This window comes from Pelobates fuscus, chromosome 9, assembly GCF_036172605.1.
Source record: "Pelobates fuscus isolate aPelFus1 chromosome 9, aPelFus1.pri, whole genome shotgun sequence".
NCBI lineage: Eukaryota > Metazoa > Chordata > Amphibia > Anura > Pelobatidae > Pelobates > Pelobates fuscus.
In genome coordinates, this window is record NC_086325.1 from 118,670,748 (window position 1) to 118,695,338 (window position 24,591).

The 24,591-nt window shown below is 45.0% G+C and overlaps 1 protein-coding gene across 1 annotated transcript in view; it reads left to right on the forward strand.

Moving 5' to 3' along the window:
• The first annotated feature begins 1,235 nt into the window (after positions 1-1,235).
• RABGAP1 (RAB GTPase activating protein 1) overlaps positions 1,236-24,591 on the forward strand; it is a 253,113-nt gene continuing 229,757 nt past the window's right edge. The window contains exons 1-2 of the mRNA XM_063432338.1: positions 1,236-1,307; positions 8,413-8,597. Coding sequence (XP_063288408.1) covers positions 8,448-8,597 — 150 coding nt within the window. The 5' untranslated portion in view covers positions 1,236-1,307; positions 8,413-8,447. The remainder of the gene's footprint in view (positions 1,308-8,412; positions 8,598-24,591) is intronic.

Here is a 24,591-nt window from a genome sequence, read left to right on the forward strand (position 1 = left end):
TTTTTACCGAGATTCCACCACACCACCGTAAGTTCCAACTCACAGATCCGCTGTTCCATTGCTCTTGAGTATGATGCGGCGTTGTTATGGGCCTGTGTGACCAGATCCATCTTTTCCTCTAGGGCCGCAGTCCGGGCTCCCAGCGCCTGGATTTCTGCCTTGACCTCTCTCGTGCTGTTGGAGATTTCCTTGGCAAGGAAGCTTTTCACCTCCTGAAGTTTAGCCAGTATTTGTGCAGGGTCTCCTGGTTGCGTTTCTGGCAGGTCGCTGCCTGTGGTAGAGGCCGGGGAGAGGGATCCGCGCGGGCTGTGCTGGCGGCCATCTTGTGAGGCCTGTCTGCCTCGCGGCGTAGTTAGCATGTCGGCCACCGATCTGCCGGTTTCTCTCCTGTCACCCCTCTTTTTCGGGTCTTGTTTCAAGCCGGAGTGTCTGCCAGGCATAGTGGAGGGTGTTGGGCTAGTTTTTGGGTCTCGATGCTTATGGCTAGTGCCGGATTAAGAGTGGATTTGGCGGAGCTCCGGAATTATGCGGCCATCCCGGTCGGTGTCTAGGCCACGCCCCCCACCTACATGTATTCTAACCCAATCAACAGAGTAAATACTAACTTTCCTGTTTGACCACTTGGCTTGCCCAGCACAATGGAGGAGGGGAATACTCGTATATCCTGTATTCCTGCACATGCTCCGTACACTACTGATTGTATCGTTGCCACGTGCAACCAACCGACCGATACATCAGCATATGCACGTGCACAAACCACGTGGCAATCTCGGCCTACTAAATTTATTTTTTTACCGAGATTCCACCACAATACCTATGTGTAAGTGCTGCCATGATATTTTGCCAGTAGATAAACAAAACGGGTATGTATTAAGTAACTTGTACAGTTTTAGTTGCAAGAATTGTTAATAGTAAGTTACATAGGCTGAAAAGAGACACGTATCTCTTCAAGTCCAGCCTTCCTCACATCAGTTTTTTTGCTGTTAGTCCATTTGAAATATTGGGAGGCATGTATATTTATTTATAAAGTCAGTGTTTCTTCAATGCTCTGCCATTTGCTGGCTTCCATCAAGGGAATCGTAATCAACAAGAGACAGAAAGAGTAACATATAATCAACCCAATACATGCAATGCCTACTGTTACTACAGTTATTAATAACATGTCATTGTGTCAGTAATCGTTTTGTAAATAAAGTTGATTGAAAATCTGGCAGGATGTTTACAGTATGGGGAGCCGTCTAGTCACGTGACGCGAAGCCTATGTCGTCACTTCCTGTGGGGATCCGTTCATGGCCTGGATCCGAGAGGTGAGAATCCAGGGGCATTTAACAGAGTTACCATGGATACAGAACGAGTGATGTGTATGGGGGTATTTCGTTGAGCGGCGCTTTAGTGGGTGTTTCTGACCGGACAGAGTTTCTGTGTTGCAGATAATAGTAATGAATTGGGTAGGGGGATAAGGCGACCATGGCTCACTTTTTATATATGGGAGGCTTAGTAAAAATATAAACTATAAACTGCACGGTTTGCAGGCCATAAGTGCCCCAGATTTACCAGCGAGCAATGGTCACCGTGCCAAATACTACAAAGTAGTGGGGTGTTGATGCCAACAGTCGGCCTTCGTGTTTGCTGTAGAAATAAATCGTATTGAGGCGCACTGTATAAACGTGTGCTTGATGTGTATATGTGTTTGCTGGGCAACCTCTGATTTTCGGCAGATACACAGCAATGGCAACTTTGTCATGAGTTTCATCGTTGGTCGGTTTTATGCAGGTGTCTGTTCTGCAGCTGTCCATTTTGGGAAATGTTCATAAAACAGTTGTGTCAAAGGTAAAGTCATTAATGCTCTATTATGGATTATTGCATTGTGTGATGTTACCCTCTAACGGATAAGTGGCAAACTATGACAAAGGATGATGTCTGCATACCAAAAGAGTATCATTATTTAGTATCAGCTGCATTACTGAATCCTTCAGATCCTTAATAGGTATGGTCTACTAGATGATAGCGACATAAACTGTCATAGCAAACTTTGCTCCTTATACATATAAAAAATTGCAGTAACTGGGATAACTGTATAGAATTTTGTGTGTTAAAGGGAAGCTCTAACCACTTTAGTGCATTGTAGGGATTATGGGTCCAGGAGTTCCCTAGTGCCTACACTACAGTGTCGAAATGCTACTGCATTATTACTTCAGCTTATACCATGTTGGGACATTATTCACAGATTGAGTGCTGCTAAACCATTTTTAAAGGGGAACTGTCACTTCTATTGAACTTACACAATTGAATAAAACATTAAAAAAAACTTGAGTTACTTTTTTATTTTTTTGCTTTAGATGCTGTTTTCTTTAAAATGTTTGATAACAACTCTAGTAAATTAGTTCAGACAAGATAAAGCCAGGGCAAATGTTTCAAATAGAAATAGGAAACATATACAGTTTTATAATTTCTGCTAGGTGACATGTTCAGTTGTAGAATAAAGAGATGTGGATTTCTACATTTAATTTTTCACACCTCACAAATATGATGCTTGGAGAGTTACTTTAAATTTCACAATTCCTGTGCTATAAAAACAGGTAGCAAATGTGTCTATAAAAGTGTTATTTAGTTTTACTTGGAACATTTATGCAGCTATAGTAACCGCATCTCCTAGCCACACAACCTTTTTGTGTTTGCATATTCTTACCTCATCAGCCTTTACAAGCTGTCCCTGAAGGCATTGCACAAGGTATAGCTTGCAGTGGATCTTGGTGAGGGCTCTTGCAAACATAGGACAAAGTAACACACCCACATTCCTTTAAGCCATTCAAAACCATCCAGAATAGGTGAAATTGACACAAGACGTTATATTCAACATAATCGGAGAGGCACAGTTTTTGTCAAAACACTCCTGAACCGTTTGAAAGAAAATGAGGAGACATCTTCCAGAGACTATTACCGTTAAAGTGAATGAATATATCAAATAATAGAATTCAAAAGCTGCAGAGTTGCCTTCTTTCTCTGCCCAGACTTTTTGTGGTTGCCAATCTTAGACTTTCCAATGCAGATCAATGAGAAGTATTTAATCTCAAGATGTCTAAACATTCTGATTCAATAATAATAATAAAAAAAATCTTGCAGACCTTTTTGAATACATCTCTTGAATGTGACAAGATAAGAATGGAAGTGGTGGGTGGGCAAAGTAGAGTAAAGATGAATAATGTTGCACAACGTTTATGTTGTAAAAGCTATACAAAATTAAGCATGCAAAATAATTCCTGTAATTAAAGGAATACTATAGGGTCAAGAACACAAATGTGTATTCCTGACCCCATAGTGTTAAAACACTCTGTAGCCCACTGGCCCTCCTTAAATATAGTAAAAACTCTATTACCTCTGCGCGGGTCTCCCATGCTGACTCCACCCCTGATCCGCCTCTTTGGCTGACATCAGAATTGATTATCTTAGCCAATCACAATACTTTTCCATATGAAACACCGCCTTGCATCTCTATGGGGAAAGTTCAGTGTCTAAATGCAGAGCGTGGAAGCACCTCTAGTGGCCGTCTGAGGAGTGGCCACTAGAGGTGTTTCTAGGCTGTAATGTAAACACTGCCTTTTATCTGAAAGGCAGTGTTCACAGCAAAATGCCTGCAGGGACTGTCTATAGACCTCTGAATAACAACTATAAGTTATTATATAAACTATTATAATCATAATACCCTCCCTGCAATTATACCTATAATTATAATTATACCAAGCTTGATAAAGACCCTAAGGGGTTGAAACGTTGCTGTGTAGTTTCTGGTTCTAATAAAATTGCCTATTTATCTGGAATTCGTTGGAGTGCCTGGATTACTTTCTACATTTATATACCACCACCATGTCATAATACAAACCCTGGGATACTCCCTCACCTTGACATAATACCCTCTCTTCCATATAACACCCCATCCCATTGTTCACACCCCTAAAATATAACACTCACCCATACCATATACTCACCCCCCCCTCCCCCCCCTTCAGTCGCCTGGGCACGCGAGTGAGCTGTGCAGGAAGAGCACAGATATCCCAGCCCAGCAGCAACTGGTCACTGGGGGTGGATCCACTCCAGTCCTCATAGAGCAAGGTAGGGAGGTTGGGTGGACCTCTTAATATCTAAATGTGTTCGTCAAGCATGTCAACCTCAAAGTCTAGCGCGGGACACATAAACAAAGCTTAAGTTTATGTGGGCCACAAAAAAAAAAAAAACTTCTTACATTTTCATAGAAACATAGGTTTATTTTTATACCGCACCCCCCTCTACTAAATCCCAGTCCACCCCCCATACTAAATCCCAGTCCTTCCCCCCTCTAGCCAACAATCAGACTCCACTTACATTGTCGCTGCCAGTATTCCCCAAAAGGCACCGTCTGCACCCTGTGCCAAAGCGGATCCTCCCGCTACTTCTTGGAGCATGTCGACTTCACGTTGGAATGTGATGTGGCTTGCCTCCGTGCACCTCCAGGTACTCCACTGTCCAGCCACGGCCATCAAAACACTGACCGACACACTCACTGACAGACACACACTGACATACTCACAGACATACACACACACTCACTGACGTACACACACACACTGACAGACACACACACTGACATACATACACACACACTCACATCATTCCCTGGGGTCCAGTGGGATTTTCTATCTGGAGCTCAGCGTTCCTGCTCCTCACTGCTCCCTCGCACGCAGTTTAGTGATGCCGTCATATTCCGGCACCCGGCTTCACTACAGACAGCGTGAGGGAGCAGTGAGGAGCAGGAACGCTGAGCTCCCTCGCTGCCGCCCTTGTCCTGATTCCTCTCTGGCCGGGTAAATGATAGCAGAGTAGGCACCTGCAATGTAGGGCGAGCAGGTGCCTACTCTGCTTTTACACTAGGCATGTACTTGCGGCTCGCCGGGCCGCAAGGAGGTCCATTGTGGGCCGTGAGTTTGACATGCTTGGTGTACGTATTTAGTGGATAACTCCCCAATTTGGTGTCCTTAAATGTGTCAATCACATATAAGGGAGTTATCTACAAAATAACTGAAATATTAAAACTAAGAAATAGGCTTTTTAAAATTTTGATCTTTTAGCTGTTTAGTAAAGAATTCTCTAAATTGGTGCCCTTATGTGAGTTTTCCATATTGAAAGATACCAAATAAGGGTGCTGATTAGCAGATAGCTCCCTTATTTGGTGTCCTTAAATATGGCAATCTCACATAGGGATAGCAGTTTATGTGCTTCCCCTATGTATTGTTCCTAGAGTCACCACTGCTTCAGGGGCCCGGTTGTGCGCTCTGGTGTTTTAATGGTGCGACCAGGCTTCTGTAATAATGTAATGGCAGCACTGGGGGGGGGGAAGTAAAATTCAGTCACTTCCTCCCAGCTAACACTGAGACGCGCAGAATGGAGGGCGGTGCTGATTGGGAGTGAACAAGAGCCCAACAGCCTAAGCCAGCAGTTAGGAAACAGGAGGATGGCATTGTGTATCTGTATGTGTTTGTGTCTGTGTAGCTGCATGTGTGTATATGTGTGTGTGTGTGTGTATCTGCATGTGTGTCAATGTGTGTATATATCTTCATACATATTAGCATCTTGCCACACAAACACATACCTGAATTCAATTGTAAACAATACATACAAACACACCTCTGAATTAAAGCATCACCATTATATATAACCATACCACTGCATCTTGCCAACACTACACAAAAATGCATGCCTGCATTAAAATGCCAACACTACATACAAACACACCCCTACATTCACTCACACATTCTCCATACAAAAACATTCTTACATTAAAACACACAAACACTGCTCAATGCTACATTCATACATTTTAAAGTGTGTGTGTGTGTGTGTGTATTGGGGGGGGGGGGAACTCATCTGCCATTTGAGTTCCCAGTCCCCCAATCTATCTAAATCCCTCTGCAGCAAAGAAATATCCTGCTCACATTTTATTACTTTACAAAGTTTTGTGTCATCTGCAAACACTGAAATATGTCTTTCAATGCCTAGTTCAAGATTTATTTACAAATATGTTAAATAGAAGCGGTCCAAAAAGAGAACCCTGAGGGACACCACTTACCACTTTTGTTCAGCCTGAAAATGTATCATTCATGATGTACTCTATCCTTAAGCCAATGTTCTACCCAAGAACAAGAATATTCATCTAGACCAGTTTCTTTTAGTTTAAACACTAACCTATTGTGAGGATAATGGATCTTTAAACATATGGAAGCGCCTGCTGCAGGCATAATAACTTCAGAGCAGGATATAATCACATAATTTAAACGCACTGTGCAATACGGGAAGCTTAGAACTTAAATTATTTTTCTGAAGTGTGTTTTGGGTAAACTGAGTAAGTCACACCTATGGGAGATGTAGCAAGGGCTGCATACGGTGATTTCACTACTAAATGTAAGAAAATTGACTAGTGACACTGCAGGAGTAGGATCTGTACACCACTGAGAGTTATGCAGTTTATTTTATAAACATTGTGTCTGATATAAGTCTTCTCCTTAAAGCGACTACAATATTAATGTGAGACACTAATGTATCTCTAATGTACCCCTGATATTTATTGCAGAGAAAGGTCTGATTTTTCTTCGCTGTTTTCTATTGGAGCAGGAAATGTATATGGCTCTTAATGTTAGTTTTTGTATGACATATACCAGGGGTAGGCAACCTTTTAATAGTACGGTGCCAAAATCTTGAAGTCCATTGGTGTGCTGGTCCTATTTAAAAAAAAAAAAAATTAAGGTGTGTAAGTTGCAGTATTAAGCTTGTGTTATTTATGGGTGCTTCAGTTTCTTTGTAATTGTATATACTTATGTGGGTTGTTATATTGTATATGTTCATGAGGAGTTTGTGGTATTGTTATAATACCTTTGAATGTGGGCTGTGCATGGGGGTGCTTGTGGATTTGCATGAAAGTGGCTGCTTGTGAGGTTGTGTGCATGTATGTGGATTGTCAGTGGTGTTGTGTTTGTGGGAACGGTGTGTGTGTGTGTGTGTGTGTGGGCTATATGTATTATTTGTACGAGTGGGAGGTTTCTTCTGCAGCTCTGTGTATATCTAGCAGTGTAGGTGGCTTTCCTGGGGTCCGATGGGAACTAAGCTGGCCAGGTACAGATCAAGGGCAGGAGCTGTGATAGCTGCTGTCGGCTGCTTTACTCCAGTTCGGATTCCTGTGCACAAGTGTGGGAAGGTAGTGATCTGAGATCCCTTCCTCTAAGTGCTGCAATGTGTAAATTAAGGATTGTCCCCTACCAACTGCAATTATCGCTCAGCCAGGGAAGTCCCACTAGGCCAGGGGTCAGCAACATTTGGCACGTGTGCCATGCATGGCACTTGAGGTGCCTTTGTACGTCATTAAAGGCTGCCAAAGCCAAACAGTCTCTGGTCAGTCAGGAGTTCCAGTGGAACTTCAGATATCTACTAAGGCAAACCGAGCGATGATTGCAGGAGGTGAGGAACAATCCTCAATTTACCCATTACAGCACTTAGAGGAAGTGTACAGATCACTTCTTCTCAACACTTGTGAAAGGAAATCTGCACTGGAGTAGAGCAGCCCACAACCACTATTGCAACTCCTGCCCCTAACCTGTACCTAGCCATCCTGGTCCCCACTGGACCTCAATGAATCCACACACACTTCTGGATATACACAGAGCGGCAGAAGAATCCTTCTCCTGATACAAATTATACAAACAGCCCCCACAGGAACACACACACACACACAATGCTCACAGACACAACATTACTGACAATCCACATACATGCACACAACTCCACAAACAGCTTCTCGCATGCAAAACTGTAGGAGCCCTACAAATACACACACCACCAAACACACAATGTGACATGTCATCCAGACACTCAATTTCACAAGTAGGCCCCATACACAGCCCACATTCATAGGTATCATATGCAATACCACAAACTACTCATGAACATATACAATATAACAGCCCAAATACGTTACAAATCAACTGCAGCACGCATAAACAACAAGCACAATACAGCAACACACACACCTCAATAAAAAAAACAAAAAAAGGACCGGCGTACCAAGGGACTTCAAGATCTTGTTTTGGCACAGTACTACTTAAAGGTTGCCTACCCCTGCACTAGGCCATAGACTCAGGCAGCCTTGAGTGCCTTGCAAAAGCACCTGGAGTGCCATGTATGGCACACGTGCCATAGTTTGCTGACCCCTGACCGATACCATCAAACCAAATTAATCTTAAGTAATTTGCTGATTTTTAAAGTAAAATATTCTACAAATGTAATGCTCTTAAGGAGTCTCTGATGCATTTCTCTTCAGTTGTTCTTGCATTTAGTTGTATTTTGGATAACATCTGAGTAAAACATTATTAATTATATGTATCTTTTCAGAGAGTCGTTCATATGTGGATCGTCCTTCATGAAACATGGATGACAAGGCATCTGTGGGGAAGATCAGTGTGTCATCCGACTCGGTGTCCACACTGAACAGTGAGGATTTTGTGTTGGTTTACAAGCAAGGAGATGATATGCATTCTGTGAATAATGGCAGTGATGATGAAAAGACTGGACTTAAGGTGCAAACTATTTATAGTACATGTTTGTGTGCACATATCATAGTTTATAAATCAGAAACACTTGTCTAGCTAATATTTGTCACTATTATGCACTTGTGATAATTTAAGGTCAATATAGCCAAATGTAAAAATTCTAAATCTAAATGCTTTCTATTCAGCTACTCTAGCCTTACATTTTAAATTCAGTTCTAACTGTAGTAAACAGTTCTGCGTGTTTTGATTTAGTACAGCTCTTTGGATGTGCTCTGTGTCTAGCAGCTTTATACTTTTAAAGGACCACTATAGTGCCAGGAAAACATACTCGTTTTCCTGGCACTATAGTGCCCTGAGGGTGCCCCCACCCTCAAGGTCCCCCTCCCGCCCGGCTCTGGAAAGGGGAAAAGGGGTAAAACTTACCTTTTTCCAGCGCTGGGCGGGGAGATATCTGCCTCCGATCCTCCTCCGTTCCGCCCCGTCGGCTGAATGCGCACGCGCGGCAAGAGCTGCGCGCGCATTCAGCCGGTCGCATAGGAAAACATTTACAATGCTTTCCTATGGACGCTTGCGTGCTCTCACTGTGATTTTCACAGTGAGAATCACGCTAGCGCCTCTAGCGGCTGTCAATGAGACAGCCACTAGAGGATTTGGGGGAAGGCTTAACCCATTAATAAACATAGCAGTTTCTCTGAAACTGCTATGTTTATAAAAAAATGGGTTAACCCTAGCTGGACCTGGCACCCAGACCACTTCAATAAGCTGAAGTGGTCTGGGTGCCTAGAGTGGTCCTTTAATCATTTTCGGTGTTCACAGTGTTTGGGTGGAGTGCATTTATAAGTATAATTTACAGTGCATATATTGGCAGATTGTAAAAGTGTTCTTTATCTTGAGTCTTGCAAGATGAGAACAGGCTGTTTCTAGTAAACAAACTGCACATACTGTATATTGGACTAAATATATGAATTACTTGTTCAGCCTGTTTATTTTAATTCAAGTCCACACTTGAATGTAAATTGTTGTCTTAACTCTGTTTATTTGGTGGTTAACCCAAACATTCGTATTTCACAATCTTAATGTTTTTTTCCCTCACTGCAATTTCTGCTAGAATTAGAGATGAGTCAGAGTACAATATTGACTAAAAACCAGTGCAGAAATAAGAGTATAAACATGCAGATAATATTCATCTCCTGAGTAAATGTGTCCATTAATGTTGTTTGGTTAATTCCATCACTGGCAAGGTGAATGGAGTCTCTATTCTCCTGCTAAAATCTTGTCTCGTCTCTGATCCTTAGGGCCATTATGTCACAGTGACAGATCACATTGGCCCATCAAAATGTGCGTTTACCTTTGTTTATGCCTCTACCACCTCAGATTCAATCTTTTGAGTAGTAATTTGCTCTCATGTAAGCTGGTTAATGTACAACCTTTGTTATTGCAGGTGATTTTTATGCTATTATTTTACCTAGTATTGATAGATGCAGATCAGCCCTTTATCTTCAACTTCATGCACTTGATATCAGGGCTATGTAGTTGGAGTCGTGGGAGCAATTTTGGATTACGGTATTCATTGGATAAATTCACAAAATAATTTTTTAACCTAGGCTAACCCTGCAGGATCGTACATTTATGATTTGTGCTTAAGCTGGGCAGCCGAAGTCAACAAATACAGTTTCATATAAAATTATAAATGTTGTTTTACTATTGATATTTTATTATACAGTTACTAAAGAGAAGTTTATAAGCCAGTTTTTTTTTTTTTTTTTTATTCTTTATTTTTCTTGTGCATATGAAAAACAAACAATTGGTCTTGCAGCGCCACAACAGCAACTGCAGGCTTATCTTGAACAGTAGATTGGTGTGGCATGCGATTGTGTAGCACAATTTTATGGTATATTGACATGAATTTAGACTGTTCTATAACGTGCAGACTAGGTTTTGGTATGAGCTTTTGTAGGGTTCGTGTAAAAACAGTAGGCTGGAGCGTGCAGCCGTGGATTAACTCAGGTTACAGTAAAATATGGCATAAGGAGGTGCTGCACTTTGTGTAGGTAAGGCGACATGCGCCCATGAGTGGGTGAGCAACCATTGTGAGGCAACCCGTTGCTCGTTCTGACCCAGGGTATAACAGTGGGGGGGCTTGGTGCGCTGTGAGAGTGTACCCTGGTTTGTTAGTGGGAATTGACAGTAGGAGTAAAAAGAGTTACATGCCTGGGTGTCTGAAGTGGGTGGATGCGCCCTGGTGCTTTCTAGTGTAGCATACTGGATGGTAAGCTGCGCAATGTGTGAGGTGTAAGTCGAGCAATTATAAAATGGTTGGGAATGGTGCTGGCCAGCATACCAGGCTAAGCTTATGGTAGGAGGCGGGATGGTTATCTCTGAGCGCATTGTAGTATTGAACGTAGGTAGATACATTTATGGGACACATTAAAAGAAAAAAAAAATCATAAATGTAGGTACATGAGGGCATAGTTATAGCAGTAGTCCAGCAAGTTAAGCAGGGTCTGCAGTATCATCTGCATGGCTGCTTTATACATGTTGTTCCATGAAAACCAAAGCGAGAGGTCTTAAAAAATAAATGAAGTGACACACAAAGACGGAAACATAAAGTACTTTGAGTCCTGTGTTTAGGCATGTGGATGTCGGGAGGGTGGCATGGTCAGAGAGTCCAGGGTCAGCCTAGTCCCTAGCTTGGGTAGGAATAGAGGCTGTCTATGGGGTGTTCCATGCTAAAGCAGAGTGTGGCTGTCTGCTGGGTCTATAGCTCAGTCTTGGCACTGCGATCTAGATCCCGGGTAGGGAGCGGTGTCATGTGCTGTGAGCCAGGCGCTTGGATAAGCCTGTGTATGAATCGCTCGGTGATGGTCAGGGTGGGCTGGTTCCGCGCCGTGTCCGTCGGTCGGCTGTCCCTCAGTGTACCTCTTCTTTTGAGCTCGGGCATCGCAGCAGCTTTGATCCGGCAAGCACTGTAGTTGGGTGTCGTAGGGATCCCACCCATCAGGCTGCCTCATGCAGGTATGCAACATCCGCCTTGTGTGTGTAGGGGCCTTAGCCATCGAGGGTGAAAAGATTGCACTGTTCCCATTGCGAGCTTGCTGATTCGCGTTTGACGCCATTTTAGTGAGGCCTCGTGGTTTGAGTAGCGGGGTTTCTGGTGCGGTAAAGGCTGCAGGGTATGGGCCGGGATCACCCCCACCGGCCCAGAGGGGGAACGGGGCCCTGGTTACACATCCATGGGAGTCCAGCAGGAGACCGTCAGGCAGGATAGCGGGGCAGCGGCCGTCCGCCCCACTCACCGCCTGAGTAGGCCTCATCCTGTAAGGACGACTGTTATCATCTCGAGGGACTAAAACAAGAAATTGCAAGCCTCTCCTCTGGGCCAGTGCTTCCCTGTGCATCGGACCACGGCTGCTGGTCGTTAATCGGGTGTAAAATCTGCTTTTTTAAGCTTAAAATCTGAAGGTTGCAGGAGCTGTTGGTATATGCGAGAGTTCAGTTTGACGGTCAGGCCCCGCCCCCCTAAAAGCCAGTTTTATGAATGGGGATTAACCATTTTTATTGTGGTCCCAGAACAGTTTGCAGCAAACATTTTTGGATATTCAATCAGCTGCCATTCAATCAGCCGCCATTCAATCAGCCCAGACAGCTCTGCCTTCTCAGCCTGTTCTCTCCTCCTAAAAGCAAAAAAAGGAAACACTTGGAAGTGACAAATTCTAGTTGACTCCTCCCCTGCTTGTTCATCTTCTGAAGACTTGGCACTCTCATATTAAGAAAATTATATATATTTTTTTTTCCAGATGAGCGTTTGCATAGACTCATCAGAGAAGTTCAACTTCTTATTTAAGATAAGGGTTTGGTTAGAATCAGCAATCTGTTAAGCACAAGTTGAAATCATTTACATTTCTTCCTAAATTAAAGGAATTAATGCTGAGGGAATGGACCTAGCCATTCAAAAAATTAATTTCAAAGCACTTTAAATAAAATTTTTTTGCCATTTAGTCAACAGTGGAAGAGCTTCCTAAAGTGCATATGCCTATAGCATAGTTGGAGAAGAAAACGACCTAAAGGAGATTCCAGTGGGCTGCAGATGCAAAGGACTAAAAAATTAGATTTACCTTTACGTAAGCTATTCTCTACAAATGCTGCAAAGAGTAAAGTGCAGGAATGTCTGTAGCTAAGGCTCAATGTGTTTGGCTAGATTACCTTGAAAAGGTTTATGTGGGAGAATTCAAGGATATATCATGGTATGTGTAAGGGAACCCAAACACACAGACCCTAATCTACTAGAAATATATAATCATCATATTACCGGGCTTTAGAGTGGCCGGACTTAACGTAAGCAGTAGTCAGGCAGGTAGCCGAGGTCAAGGGAAGGAGAAAGCAGAGTAAACAAGACAAATATCAGGAACACAGAGAATAGAATAAACCGTAAATGAGCCAAGGTCTGTAACAAGAAATCAAAGTAACAGCAAAGCACTATTGGGCTTAATAATAACCACAACAGGAAAAAAAAAAAAAAAAAAAAAAAAGAGTTGCCTGCGCACTAGCCTAAATCGCTATGCATATTTAAATAAATGGATGCTATTTAGTAACTCCAATGGCCCAATTGGAGTTACTAAATAAACTCAATTTATTTAAATATGCATAGGAATTTGGGCTAGTGTGCAGGTAACTCTTTTTTTCTTTGGTTTTTATTGTATGTATTGGGGCTGATGTGTGCTATGGTCGTTGTTGCCGCCCAGGAGTAGTGGGAGTTTGAGCACAAGACTTATTTTTGTGCGTTTGTAAGAAAGGTGATTGGGATATAATACTCTGGTTTAAATCCTAAGCTTTAATATGATTGGATGGTATCATTTTAGAGTGCTGGGTGACTTGAGCCCGGTGAATTGTCGAATTCTGATCTTTTGCTAATTTGTTTTTATGGAGACCATACAATCGGCAACACATATTATTTAAGAAGGCGCTTGGTTAAGCTCATTAGACCTCAAGGACTCCTATCTACATATTCCTACTGCAGAAAGAAGCAAAAAGTTCAGGTTCTGCATCAAATTGAAAGAAGAATTACTGCATTACTATGATCTATGGACTCTTGGATTGTGTATGAGTGTGTCAGTTTGTGTATTGTGATCTATGGGCATTTGAACTGTTATTGGCTATCAGTGGTGATGCACTTCCTTTCTTTTGGTTCCCCACTTCCTGTTCCTGCTTGATGGCAGTTGGTGGAATGTTCTAGAAATTTGAAATGGCGGCTGCAGAAACCCTGTGTAACAAGGCTGCAATATGAGGAACCAGTTATATATGTATTAATAAAGTGAGTACTTCGTTATACAGAAATAATTGACTGGTTTGTACAAAACATCAGGAACATCAACGCATTTGCTAAACATCACATTTACCAGTTCAGTTCAGTCTCATTTGGTCTGTCCTTAGCTTTTCGAGTGTTTACCAAAGTTCTGGTAGTCATCACATTAATAAAAGTAAGTCTCCATATTGTTTCATAGTTAGATGATTGGCTTCTCATGGCCTCTTAAAAACAATAACTTTTCAAAGACCTAAAATAGCCTCTGTTTGCCTAGGATGACATGGATGGATTTTAAACCAAGAAAAAAATGAATTGGTTTCCACCAGAATTATCCAATTTTCTATTTTATTCCATTATTCAAAAAAAAAAAAAAAAAAAGTCATTAAATGTTAGATATACATTTTTTCCAGATGTTTCAACAATTTTGGGCACTAGTGTAATATAATATAAAGCAGGACTCGACAAATCCCAGTCGCCAGGTCGCCACGGCGACTAAAAATTTCGCCCTGGCGTCTGGGATGTGCCAGCTCTCTAATTAGAGATTTGACAGCGGCTGTCACAGGGAATATTGCAGGCGGCCGCCCGCGGGAGCTTGGAGGTAGGCGGCTGCCCGCGGGAGCATGAAGGTAGGTGGCCGCCCGCTAGGAGCATGGAGGTAGGCAACCGCCCTGAGGAGCATGGAGGTAGGCGGCCGCCCTGAGGAGCATGGAGGAAGCAGCTGCCCGCTGGAGAGCAGTACTCTGCAGCTGCTCTCTGCTCCCTCGCGCTGTGTAATGATGCCAGGAGCCGGAATATGACATCATTCCAGCCCTGGCATCATTACAGAGCGTGAGGGAGCAGAGAGGAGCTAAAGGCAAAGTACTGCTCCTTCGCACACAGGAAGAGTGCAGACCCACTGGACCCCAGCGAAGGGAGTCTGAGTGGGTTTCAATTAAAACAAAAATGTGTGTGTGTGTGAGAGCCTTTCAGAGTGTGTGTGTGTTAGAACCTGTCAGTGTGTGTGAGCATGTCAGAGTGTCTGTGTGTGAGCCTGTCAAGGTCTGTATGTATGTGTGTGCAAGCCTGTCAGAGTGTGTGTGTGTATGTGTGTGTGTGAATGCTTATATGTGTGTGTGTGTAAGTCTGTCAGAGTGTGCGTGCAAGCCTGTTGTCAGCGTAAGAGTGTGTGTGAGCCTGTCAAGAGACTGTGTGTGTGTGTGTGTGTGTGCGCGAGCGAGTCTGTCAAGAGTGTGTGTGTGTGTCTGTCAAGAGTTTGTGCGTGCAAGCCTGTTGTCAGCGTGAGTGTGTATGTGAGCCTGTCAGTGTTTGTGTGTGCGTTTAGGTACCTGCCCCCTCCGATCGTTTTTACTCACCTTTTTTCCCCATTTTCTCACACCGTGTCAGTTTTCCCATGGCTGAGATTATCAATCTTTATGATCTCAGCTAAGCCAATGCTTTCCCTTAGGAAAGCATTGGGAGGATTTTGTGCATGCGCAGCAAATGTACCAATCCGCGTCTCCTCATAGAGATGCATTAAATTAATTAATCTCTACTAAAACACCTGCAGGGACAGGCTATAGACACCAGTACAACTACATCAAGCTGTAGTGGTTCTGGTGACTATAGTGTCCCTTTAAGAATTGCATTTTCTCATTGAAAATGACTGGCTCCTAACTTGTTTAGCTGGCTCCTAGATTCCAAACAAATTTGTCAATCCCTGATATAAAGAGTCAGAGGTACCATAAATTGAGGAGTCTGAGTCAAAGGTTTTGTGTACCAATTCTACAGCACAATCTAGAGACATTTACATTATAATGATAGCGACGTAACTTTTTTCCCCCTTACGTATAAGATCAGTACAAAATAGATGTTCATATTGTTGTAAAGGTAGCCTCCGATATACCGTATATACTCGAGTATAAGCCGAGTTTTTCAGCCCATTTTTTGGGCTGAAAAACCCCAACTCGGCTTATACTCGAGTCAAGGTCTGTATTATGGCAATTTGCATTGCCATAATACAGACCGGGGGAGAGGGGGGCTGGCAGAGCTGTAACTTACCTTTCCTGCAGCTCCTGTCAGCTCTCTCCTCCTCTGCGCCGTCCGGTCAGCACCTCGGTCAGCTCCCAGTGTAAATCTCGCGAGAGCCTTACAGTGTAAGCTGACAGAAGAATTGACCGGACGGCGCAGAGGAGGAGAGAGCTGACAGGAGCTGCAGGAAAGGTAAGTTACAGCTCTGCCAGCCCCCCTCTCCCCCCCACTGAACTGCCACTGGACCACCAGGGAAGGAGAGCCCCCCTCCCTGCCATATATCAAGCAGGGAGGGGGGACGAAAAAATAAATAAATAAATAAAATAAGAAATAATAATAAAAAAATAATAAATAATAAAAAAAAAATTAATAACAAAAAAAAGGGGTATAAGGACCACTATGGGAGGGGAGGGGGGGGGTATAAGGAGCACTATGGGAGGGATGGGGTGGGTTAAGGACCACTATGGGAGGGAGGGGGGTATAAGGACCACTATGGGAGGGAGGGGGGTATAAGGACCACTATGGGAGGGAGGGGGGGGATAAGGACCACTATGGGAGGGAGGGGGGAGGATAAGGACCACTATGGGAGGGAGGGGGGTATAAGGACCACTATGGGAGGGAGGGGGGGATAAGGACCACTATGGGAGGGAGGGGGGGGATAAGGACCACTATGGGAGGGAGGGGGGGGATAAGGACCACTATTGGAGGGAGGGGGGTATAAGGACCACTATGGGAGGGAGGGGGGGATAAGGACCACTATGGGAGGGAGGGGGGGATAAGGACACTATTGGAGGGAGGGGGGGGGGATAAGGACCACTATTGGAGGGAGGGGGTATAAGGACCACTATGGGAGGGGGTGGGATAAGGACCACTATGGGAGGGATGGGGGGTATAAGGACCACTATGGGAGGGATGGGGGGGATAAGGAACACTATGAGAGGGAGGGGGTGGGATAAGGACCACTATGGGAGGGGAGGGGGAAGTAAGGACCACTAGGGGAGGGAAGGGTAAGGACCACTAGGGGAGGGGTGAGTCAGGACCACTGGGGGGGGGGGGTGAAGGAACACGGGGGTGGGGAGGTAAGGACCACTGAGGGAGGAGGAGGGGAAGTCAGGACATATGGGGGGGGGGGGGCGGCAAATTTTTTTTTGCCTACGGCGGCAAATATCCTTGCACCGGCCCTGCACACACTGCATTCACACACTGCATTCATGCACACACACACTGCATTCATGCACACACACACTGCATTCATGCACACACACACTGCATTCATGCACACACACGCTGCATTCATGCACACACACGCTGCACTCATACACACACGCTGCACTCATACACACACACATACGCACACACTGCATTCATTATACACACACTGTAAATAAATATTCAATTAATATATTTTTTTTAGGATCTAATTTTATTTAGAAATTTACCAGTAGCTGCTGCATTTCCCACCCTAGTCTTATACTCGAGTCAATAAGTTTTCCCAGTTTTTTGGGATAAAATTAGGGGCCTCGGCTTATATTCGGGTCGGCTTATACTCGAGTATATACGGTAACCTAAAACTGTTAACCATGTCCCACCACCTTAAAGATGCCTTAAATAATGTCAGTACAAATCCTATGCCAGTTTTTACTTGTCCCGAGATCTGGATTAATGGGTAATCTCCTTGGCCTGTACTGCAATGGGGATAGGCACAGACTGTACACCTAGATTGTACGTTTTGGCAGAACCTCCATTTTGCGGCAGAAGTTACAGGACATCTGGGTACCATTTCTTTTACTGATATTCTCATGCTGGAGGGCAGGCTGACCATGGAAGAGGCCAATAAAACTGCAGGCTCTGCAAGTGTGGACAGCCTATAGAACGCATGCCCAGGATGTGTATACATTTCTCATTGTTCCGAATGTGCTGCTGAACATGTGCATATAACACATTTGGCGCCAAATTTAAATGCCACAGGGATATTTAAAGGCTTTGAAGTTGTCTGACAGCCAGGGTGCTCGTCAGAGTAAGATTACCGTGTCCACTAGTCCCCAATACGGTTTTAAGGTTAGAACATACACATTTTGTTTTTAACTTTAAAGACTTATTTTTTGTTAATGATTTCTGTACTTATATATTGCATATATCTAGTCCTATATCTCCAGAGAAATTGGATAAAGGAGAAAAGAGTAATGCGTCTCTTCCAGTAAAAGGAAATGCTTTGTCCAAGTCTAAGAATTTATCTTGTGCACAATACACAACACCACTTCCTGATGGCTGCAAGAAGAAATACTGTCAGGAAGTGCTGTAGAAAAATAAGCAAAGAGATATGAATGCATTCCTGTCTTGGTTTCAAGAAAACCTGAGCAAGACTTTTGCAACTTTCAAGGAAGCTAATTTCAAAGCAGCAGAGACTCCTGAATCTATTCTTAAAGTAAAAAAAAAGTGTTGCAGATCACTTCCTGTAACGGAGCTCCGTGTACTCCGACCGAGTACCCTCCGTTGATGGATGCTCCTAGCGCTTACAGAGGACTCCAAGCACTGCAGACGACACCACAGCCACCGCAGACTTCACAACCGCCGTAGCTTAACTGGAGCCGCTCCGTCTTCCTTCCACCCTGGATCGGTTTCTGTCCTCCAGGACCGTGTGGGGAAGACCTCTCCTCCAGGAGAGCGTAACAGGAACAAGCTCTTAAAAGAGCTAAGTGATTAAGTTCAGGGGAATATGCAGAGCATAGCAATCCCCAGTGTGATACAGCAATTCCCTCCAATAACGAGACGAGGCTACGTTTTGAAGGGTCAAGAAGAACTGAGGACTGGAACACCCAGCCTGCTTTTTATTACAAAAAGGTACATACAGGACACTCCCAGGGGGAGGATGAAATTAACCAATCACATACATGGTACCACCCCCACGTCTCCTCCCCTCAGATAAACATATAACATAATTATAGCATACAGTAAAAATACAGTTTTCACACATACACTGTAGCTTTAAAACTATACATTCAATCTCCAAAAAAATATTTGAACTCCGCATACATCAAACATAAACACTTCCAAAAATCAGCCAAATCCCTCCAGTGGATCAAAAGTTAGCTGGAGGTCCCTTTATGACTGACCGCAAGCACAATTTCCTGCCCAAAACAGTTCCATAGATTTGGGCTGTGCGGTCGGTCAATTTCATGCCGAAAAACGACCATTTCGAACGGGACTTAGTCTCTGGAGCTGAAAAACGAAGTGTAGGAGAAGGTAAGGGTCAGCGGTGTTCGGCAAAATGTGTAGCCGATTTCAGTTCCACAGAATCTTTAGCATACACCGCTGACCGCATTCGAATGAACAAAGATGGCCGCCGCCACGTGCAATTAACCTGCAGTAACCTCACAGCCTGGGAGGTAAATTGCCTGCACACTTTAACTTCTGGGTGGTCCGCCTGTGTGGTACTTGGTTCAGTAAGCCCTATTTACTGAACCAAGTGGGAGAGAGCCAGGGGCAAGTTATTTTACAGGTCTGGGGACATAGTCTTAAAGGGGCATTGTTCAGCAAAGTCACAATATGTCCCCAGACGGTTCTTAAAGGGCCATACACACCCAATAAAAGTTAATAAGTTTTCAGGGGCACAATCTTCCAGGGGCCATAGTCATGAGGAAGGAGGCTGGCAAATAGGCTTCTCCACAATCCAGGGAAGCAGGGCAATTTTCCATTTAAAGGGCCAGTTGCAAATATAATAATAATTAGAGATAGCGAGGGTCAGGGTTGATGGTTGGTTTGTACCACATGGTGCAAAAAGCATATTCAGGCCCGTCACAGGGAGGCAAATTGGGGAGCAGTTTTGCAAGGGTGTGTGTAAGGAGTAGGACATATCCTTCATCCATGATGAATCCATAATAGGTACCCCCTCAGGGAGTGGCAGAAGAGTGGACAGGTTTAAAACCTGGCATCTTTAGAGGGTGACGTTGTCAGGTAGTAGAAGACGACACTGGAGTCGAAGGTGTCTGGCAGCTGTGACATGTTTGATTTGGACCTGGTTAATAATTGCAGAAATATCATGGGGTGCCAAAACAGTAAGAGGGTGGCCAAGAACCAGGTCCCCAGTACACTCAATAAGTTCTTGAGCTGCAAAGACAGCACGAAGGCAAGAGGGGGTACCTCTGGCTACGATATCCAGTTGACAGGAGAAGAATCCAATAGGTCTCTGACGTCCGCCAGGACCATGTGGTTGAGTAAGGACGCCTGTAGCATGGCCTTTTCTTTCAGACACAAATAATTTGAAAGTCTTGTCGTAATTTGGTAGGCCAAGAGCAGGGGCAGAGGCAATTGCACGCTGAAGAGTATAGAAGTTGTCAAATGCTTCTGGTGACAGACAGAAGGGGTCTGATTTGAGAGCGTCATATAAGGGTTGCATGAGCAGAGAGGCCTCAGGGATCCAGGCTCTGCAGTATGAGATGAGGCCTAGGAAAGCATGTAGGGATTTCGTGGTCTTTGGAGGCGGAATGACCAACACTGCTCTGACACGATCACGTGTGAGATGTCTGGTGCCATGTGACAGGCAGTGGCCTAGGAAGATTACAGTAGGCTGGCAGAATTGAAGTTTGAGAAGAGACGCCTTATATCCTTGATCTGCAAGATAACAGAGGAGATCCAGAGAACATTTTTCTGTTGTGGGGACATCATCTCCACAAAGGAGCAGGTCATCTACGTATTGAAGTAGGACAACCTCCGGATGGTCAGACTGCCAGGGGTCAAGGATGGTACTCATAGCTTTTGCAAACTGGCTCGGGGAATTCTGTGCCCCCTGGGGCATAACAGTCCATGTATATTGTTGTTTTTCGTGTGTGAAGGCCAACCGGTATTGACAGCTTGGTTCCAGGGGAACACTGAAGAATGCATTGGCCAGGTCAATCACTGTGAAGTATCTAGCAGAAGGTGGAACGCCAGAGAGGAGTGTGTGTGGATTTGGCATAATTGGGGTGTCCAGAACTGTTGCCTCATTTACTGCTCTGAGGTCCTGGACCATTCGGTACTTCTCTGGTTCACCCTTGGGTGTCTTCTTCTTTACAGGAAACAAAGGAGTGTTACATGGAGATTCACATTTAACAAGGGCCCCTTTTTCCAGTAGTGCTTGGACTTGCTTAGTAATGGCTGCCGCCTGGGCAGGTTTCAATGGGTATTGGGACTTCCTTGGTAGCTTTGCCCCTGGAATGAGCTTGACCAACACTGGTGGGACTTTAAGATGGCCTATGTCCTCTGGGCCTGAGGACCACAAAGTATTAGGGACACTATTCATTAGACATTCAGGGAAATTGTCTCTCATGGCCTTTGCATAACCATGGGGTTTCTCTAAATGGAGCATCAAAGGCAAGGAACACAGGGCGGAAGTATCTGAATCAGACAGAGCTGAGGATAATTCCACTTGGCCATCTGGTGTGAAGGTAATTGATGCTTGGAGGCGTGAAAGCACATCAGCGCCTAATAGGTTGAGGCAGTTGCCAACCCGTAAAGGAGTAGTTAATGGGCTTTGTCTTGGAAGACCATCTACTCCCACACATGAGACATCAATATTGGACAGAAAGGAAGCGTCAGGCAGGTCTTGTTCTCGCAGAACACTTCGGGCTGCACCTGTATCAACAAGGAATGTAGTGGGGTGACCTTCAATGGGCAAAGTAACAGTAGCTAATGGCCCCCCTTGTTCCCCTGCGGATACTGCCATGACAGGGGTTAATGATACAGGCTTGCCAATGTCCTAGTCTTCTTGGGCTGAATCAGGTGAGGAAGGTGCTGGGGCCTTTGTGGTAGTTGTAGGCCTGGATGATCTTTGGGGTTTAGGGGGCGCAGGGCAATCACTCCTGAAATGGCCCTTTTCCCCACAGTTAAAGCAGATCCCATCTGCAGGCTTAGTGCCTTTAGGGATCGATGGTCGTGACACCATAAGGGGAGTAGGATGAGGTCTCCTCGGAACCTGTGCAGCTTCTAAGCCCCTGGCAACTAGGAGCAGCTTGTCAAGGGGAACCACTCTATACTCAGGGCGGGCAGCAATAATACCTTTGCGTATAGAGTCTTTGATGCCTAGAACAAAAGCTCCAGAGAGCATTTGAGCGTGTATCTTGTTGCTGAGGTCGAACCCCAGGTCAGTGAACACTTGGAAAAGTCTGGCATGAAATCTTTCTGCAGATTCGCCTTTTTCCTAAATAATGTCATTAAGACCTGCTGCCAGGTCTGCAAGCTTGTCCTTAGCCCAGGCCCTTAGTTGGTCACAGAACTCAATTCCAGATATATAATCTGTATCACTGACTAACCAATTAGTACAGAGGTGGCGAGTGATGCTAGGCCAATAGGCATCTCCTGCCTTAATGGCACAAAGGCTCAGCAAGTCTCGCCAAGCGGCGGAATAGGTCTGCTGGATCTGAACTATCGCTCTGTAGAAGGGCATGGGCTGCTTTTCAGGGTCAGGAAGTGATTTCATTAGTGCACTGGCCTGGGTTGGGTTAAAGGTGACATACATTATAGGGGCCTTGTCTCCCGGATGTCTACGGCCAAAGGGGTCGCTTAGAGAACGTCGGGATGATTGGGGCGAAACTCCCCTGGAGTCTGGCGGGACCTGGTAGTCATGGGAACTAACTGCGTCAAACTCATCTGCGTGTGTCCCCCGGACTCCCGGGGGATGCACCACTTGTGGTGTTAAAGCTGGAGGTAGGAGTGGCACCCCACTGGCCGGAGCTGCTGGCGAATTAAAAGTTGATGGGAGCAAATCATTCGGAAGAACCGGCATAAGGGGTGCTGTGTTACTGGGAGACGCCATATTGGAGGCGTGGAAGGAAGTGACGTTTGGGTTCAGTACGGAAGTGGCGGCCATATTGGATGTGGGCAAGGTATGGGCCGGCTGCGTGACTACGGGAGGCGCAGGGGAAATGGGCGAAATGGGCGGAAGTGACGGGTAGGGATATGAGAGGGGCCAAGACATTTGGGCAGAGTAGGCGTAGGGTGGTGGCGGTGGGCAGGGACTGGGAAGGGCAGAAGGATACAGACATGAGGGCGTGGAAGGGGAGGGATAAGAAGCGGGTGGAGTAGGAGGGGAAGAGGGTGGAGTAGGCGGGATTGGAGGAGTAGGGGGAGGAGAAAGTGGAGCGGGGGGAGTAGGGGAGGTAAAAGAGGATGGGTCCGTGGGAGGAGAAATGGAAGATGGGTGGGCACGTGGGCGTGTGGGCGAGGACGGACGGAGGGAGGTCCTGTTGGAGGGGTGGAATGGGCTAGAGGGAGATGGACGGGGTGACGGGTCGGACAAGGGTGATGGGAGTTGTGGGACTGATGGTGGGGAAAATAGGGATCCATCAGCATTCAGGACTGGATAAACGGAGGCAATGGCGGGGAGGGGACTAGGAACGGGAGCTATGGCCAGTAGCTTTTCAATCATTGCTGGGGTGATGCTAGGGTGAGCTACCTCGTGTGCACCAGAACTGGGTGCCGGCTGGGGGAGCCCCCCCGGCAACAGAATTTTTATAGTACACAAACATTTTTAAACCTTTATGATCAATCTCTTCCTCAATCCATCCCTCCTGCTGAATAGCCTTTGCCACCCGGTACCAAGCCTCCGCTGTCCGGACTAAATCATGATCTAACAGCTTTCCTTTCTTTTCTGTCAGTAACTTACGCCAGCTTTCTGGCTGCAATCTACCGCATACAGGTACGGTAATTCCACATACTTTAGCAATTTTATCAACTTTCTTAACCATCTCTTCACCTTCTCTATCTTCTACCAAATCACATGCTAACCAACCCTTATTGGGTTTACCTAATTTCTGTCCCATACCCTCTATATAAGGCGTCCCAGATATAGAGAAAGATAAGTGGAAAGAGAATGTCTACAGTGCTCGACTGCTACGTAAGATTAAATCCTACGTACGTGTTCCCAAAACGTAGACTAGTCACTGGTTCCGCCTACCCGAGGTAGCCGCGGATTGGAGCGAGGCGAGAAGTGTGTGACCAATCACTTCTCTCAGTAAAGAGAAATAGGAGGGGGAAGTGTAAATGATACAGAGAGTAAGATGAAAGTAAATACAGGAGCCTGCGTGACGGACAATGAAAACAATATTCAAATATAAATACAGTACATGCATCACAGTGCAAATAATTTCAACAGTTCAAATAAGTTCAACAATAATCCCTTTCCTTTACTCATGTGGCAGAAGCCACCTATCTCAATCCCGTAGTGCCCCTACGGACCCACCTGTAAGTCCCACTACCACGTGGTGATGGAGACAGGAATGCCTGCCCGAATCCACACGCCACAAATAAAGAAAAATTGGAATGCCACCAGCCTCAGCACTCGAGGCTGGAGGGTACCACCTCTCTGCAAGCAGAGTAATGTGTGCACAATGAGGCTAGCTAAGCTGTCAAAGTGACACTTATGGGAAACCCCCAGGAGGCAGTGAGTCTACACCACTCCACAGATTTCCCCCCTCTTTTTCCTTACTGCCGTAGCTACTCGGCACCTAAAAGAGGAAAACAGGCAAACAGAAGATCCCCAGGAAAACTTCCACAGATCCACCCCCCTTTTTCCTTACTACCACAGCCACGTAGTACCTAAAAGGTGTAAACAGGCAAATAAACTACCCGGGCACTAAAGTAAAGACACACCAACAAAAGTAAACCCAGGTAACAGTCAATAGGTGCAGGTAAAGTAGGTATTAACAAGTAAGGTGTAGGGTCTCTGGGCAAGATATT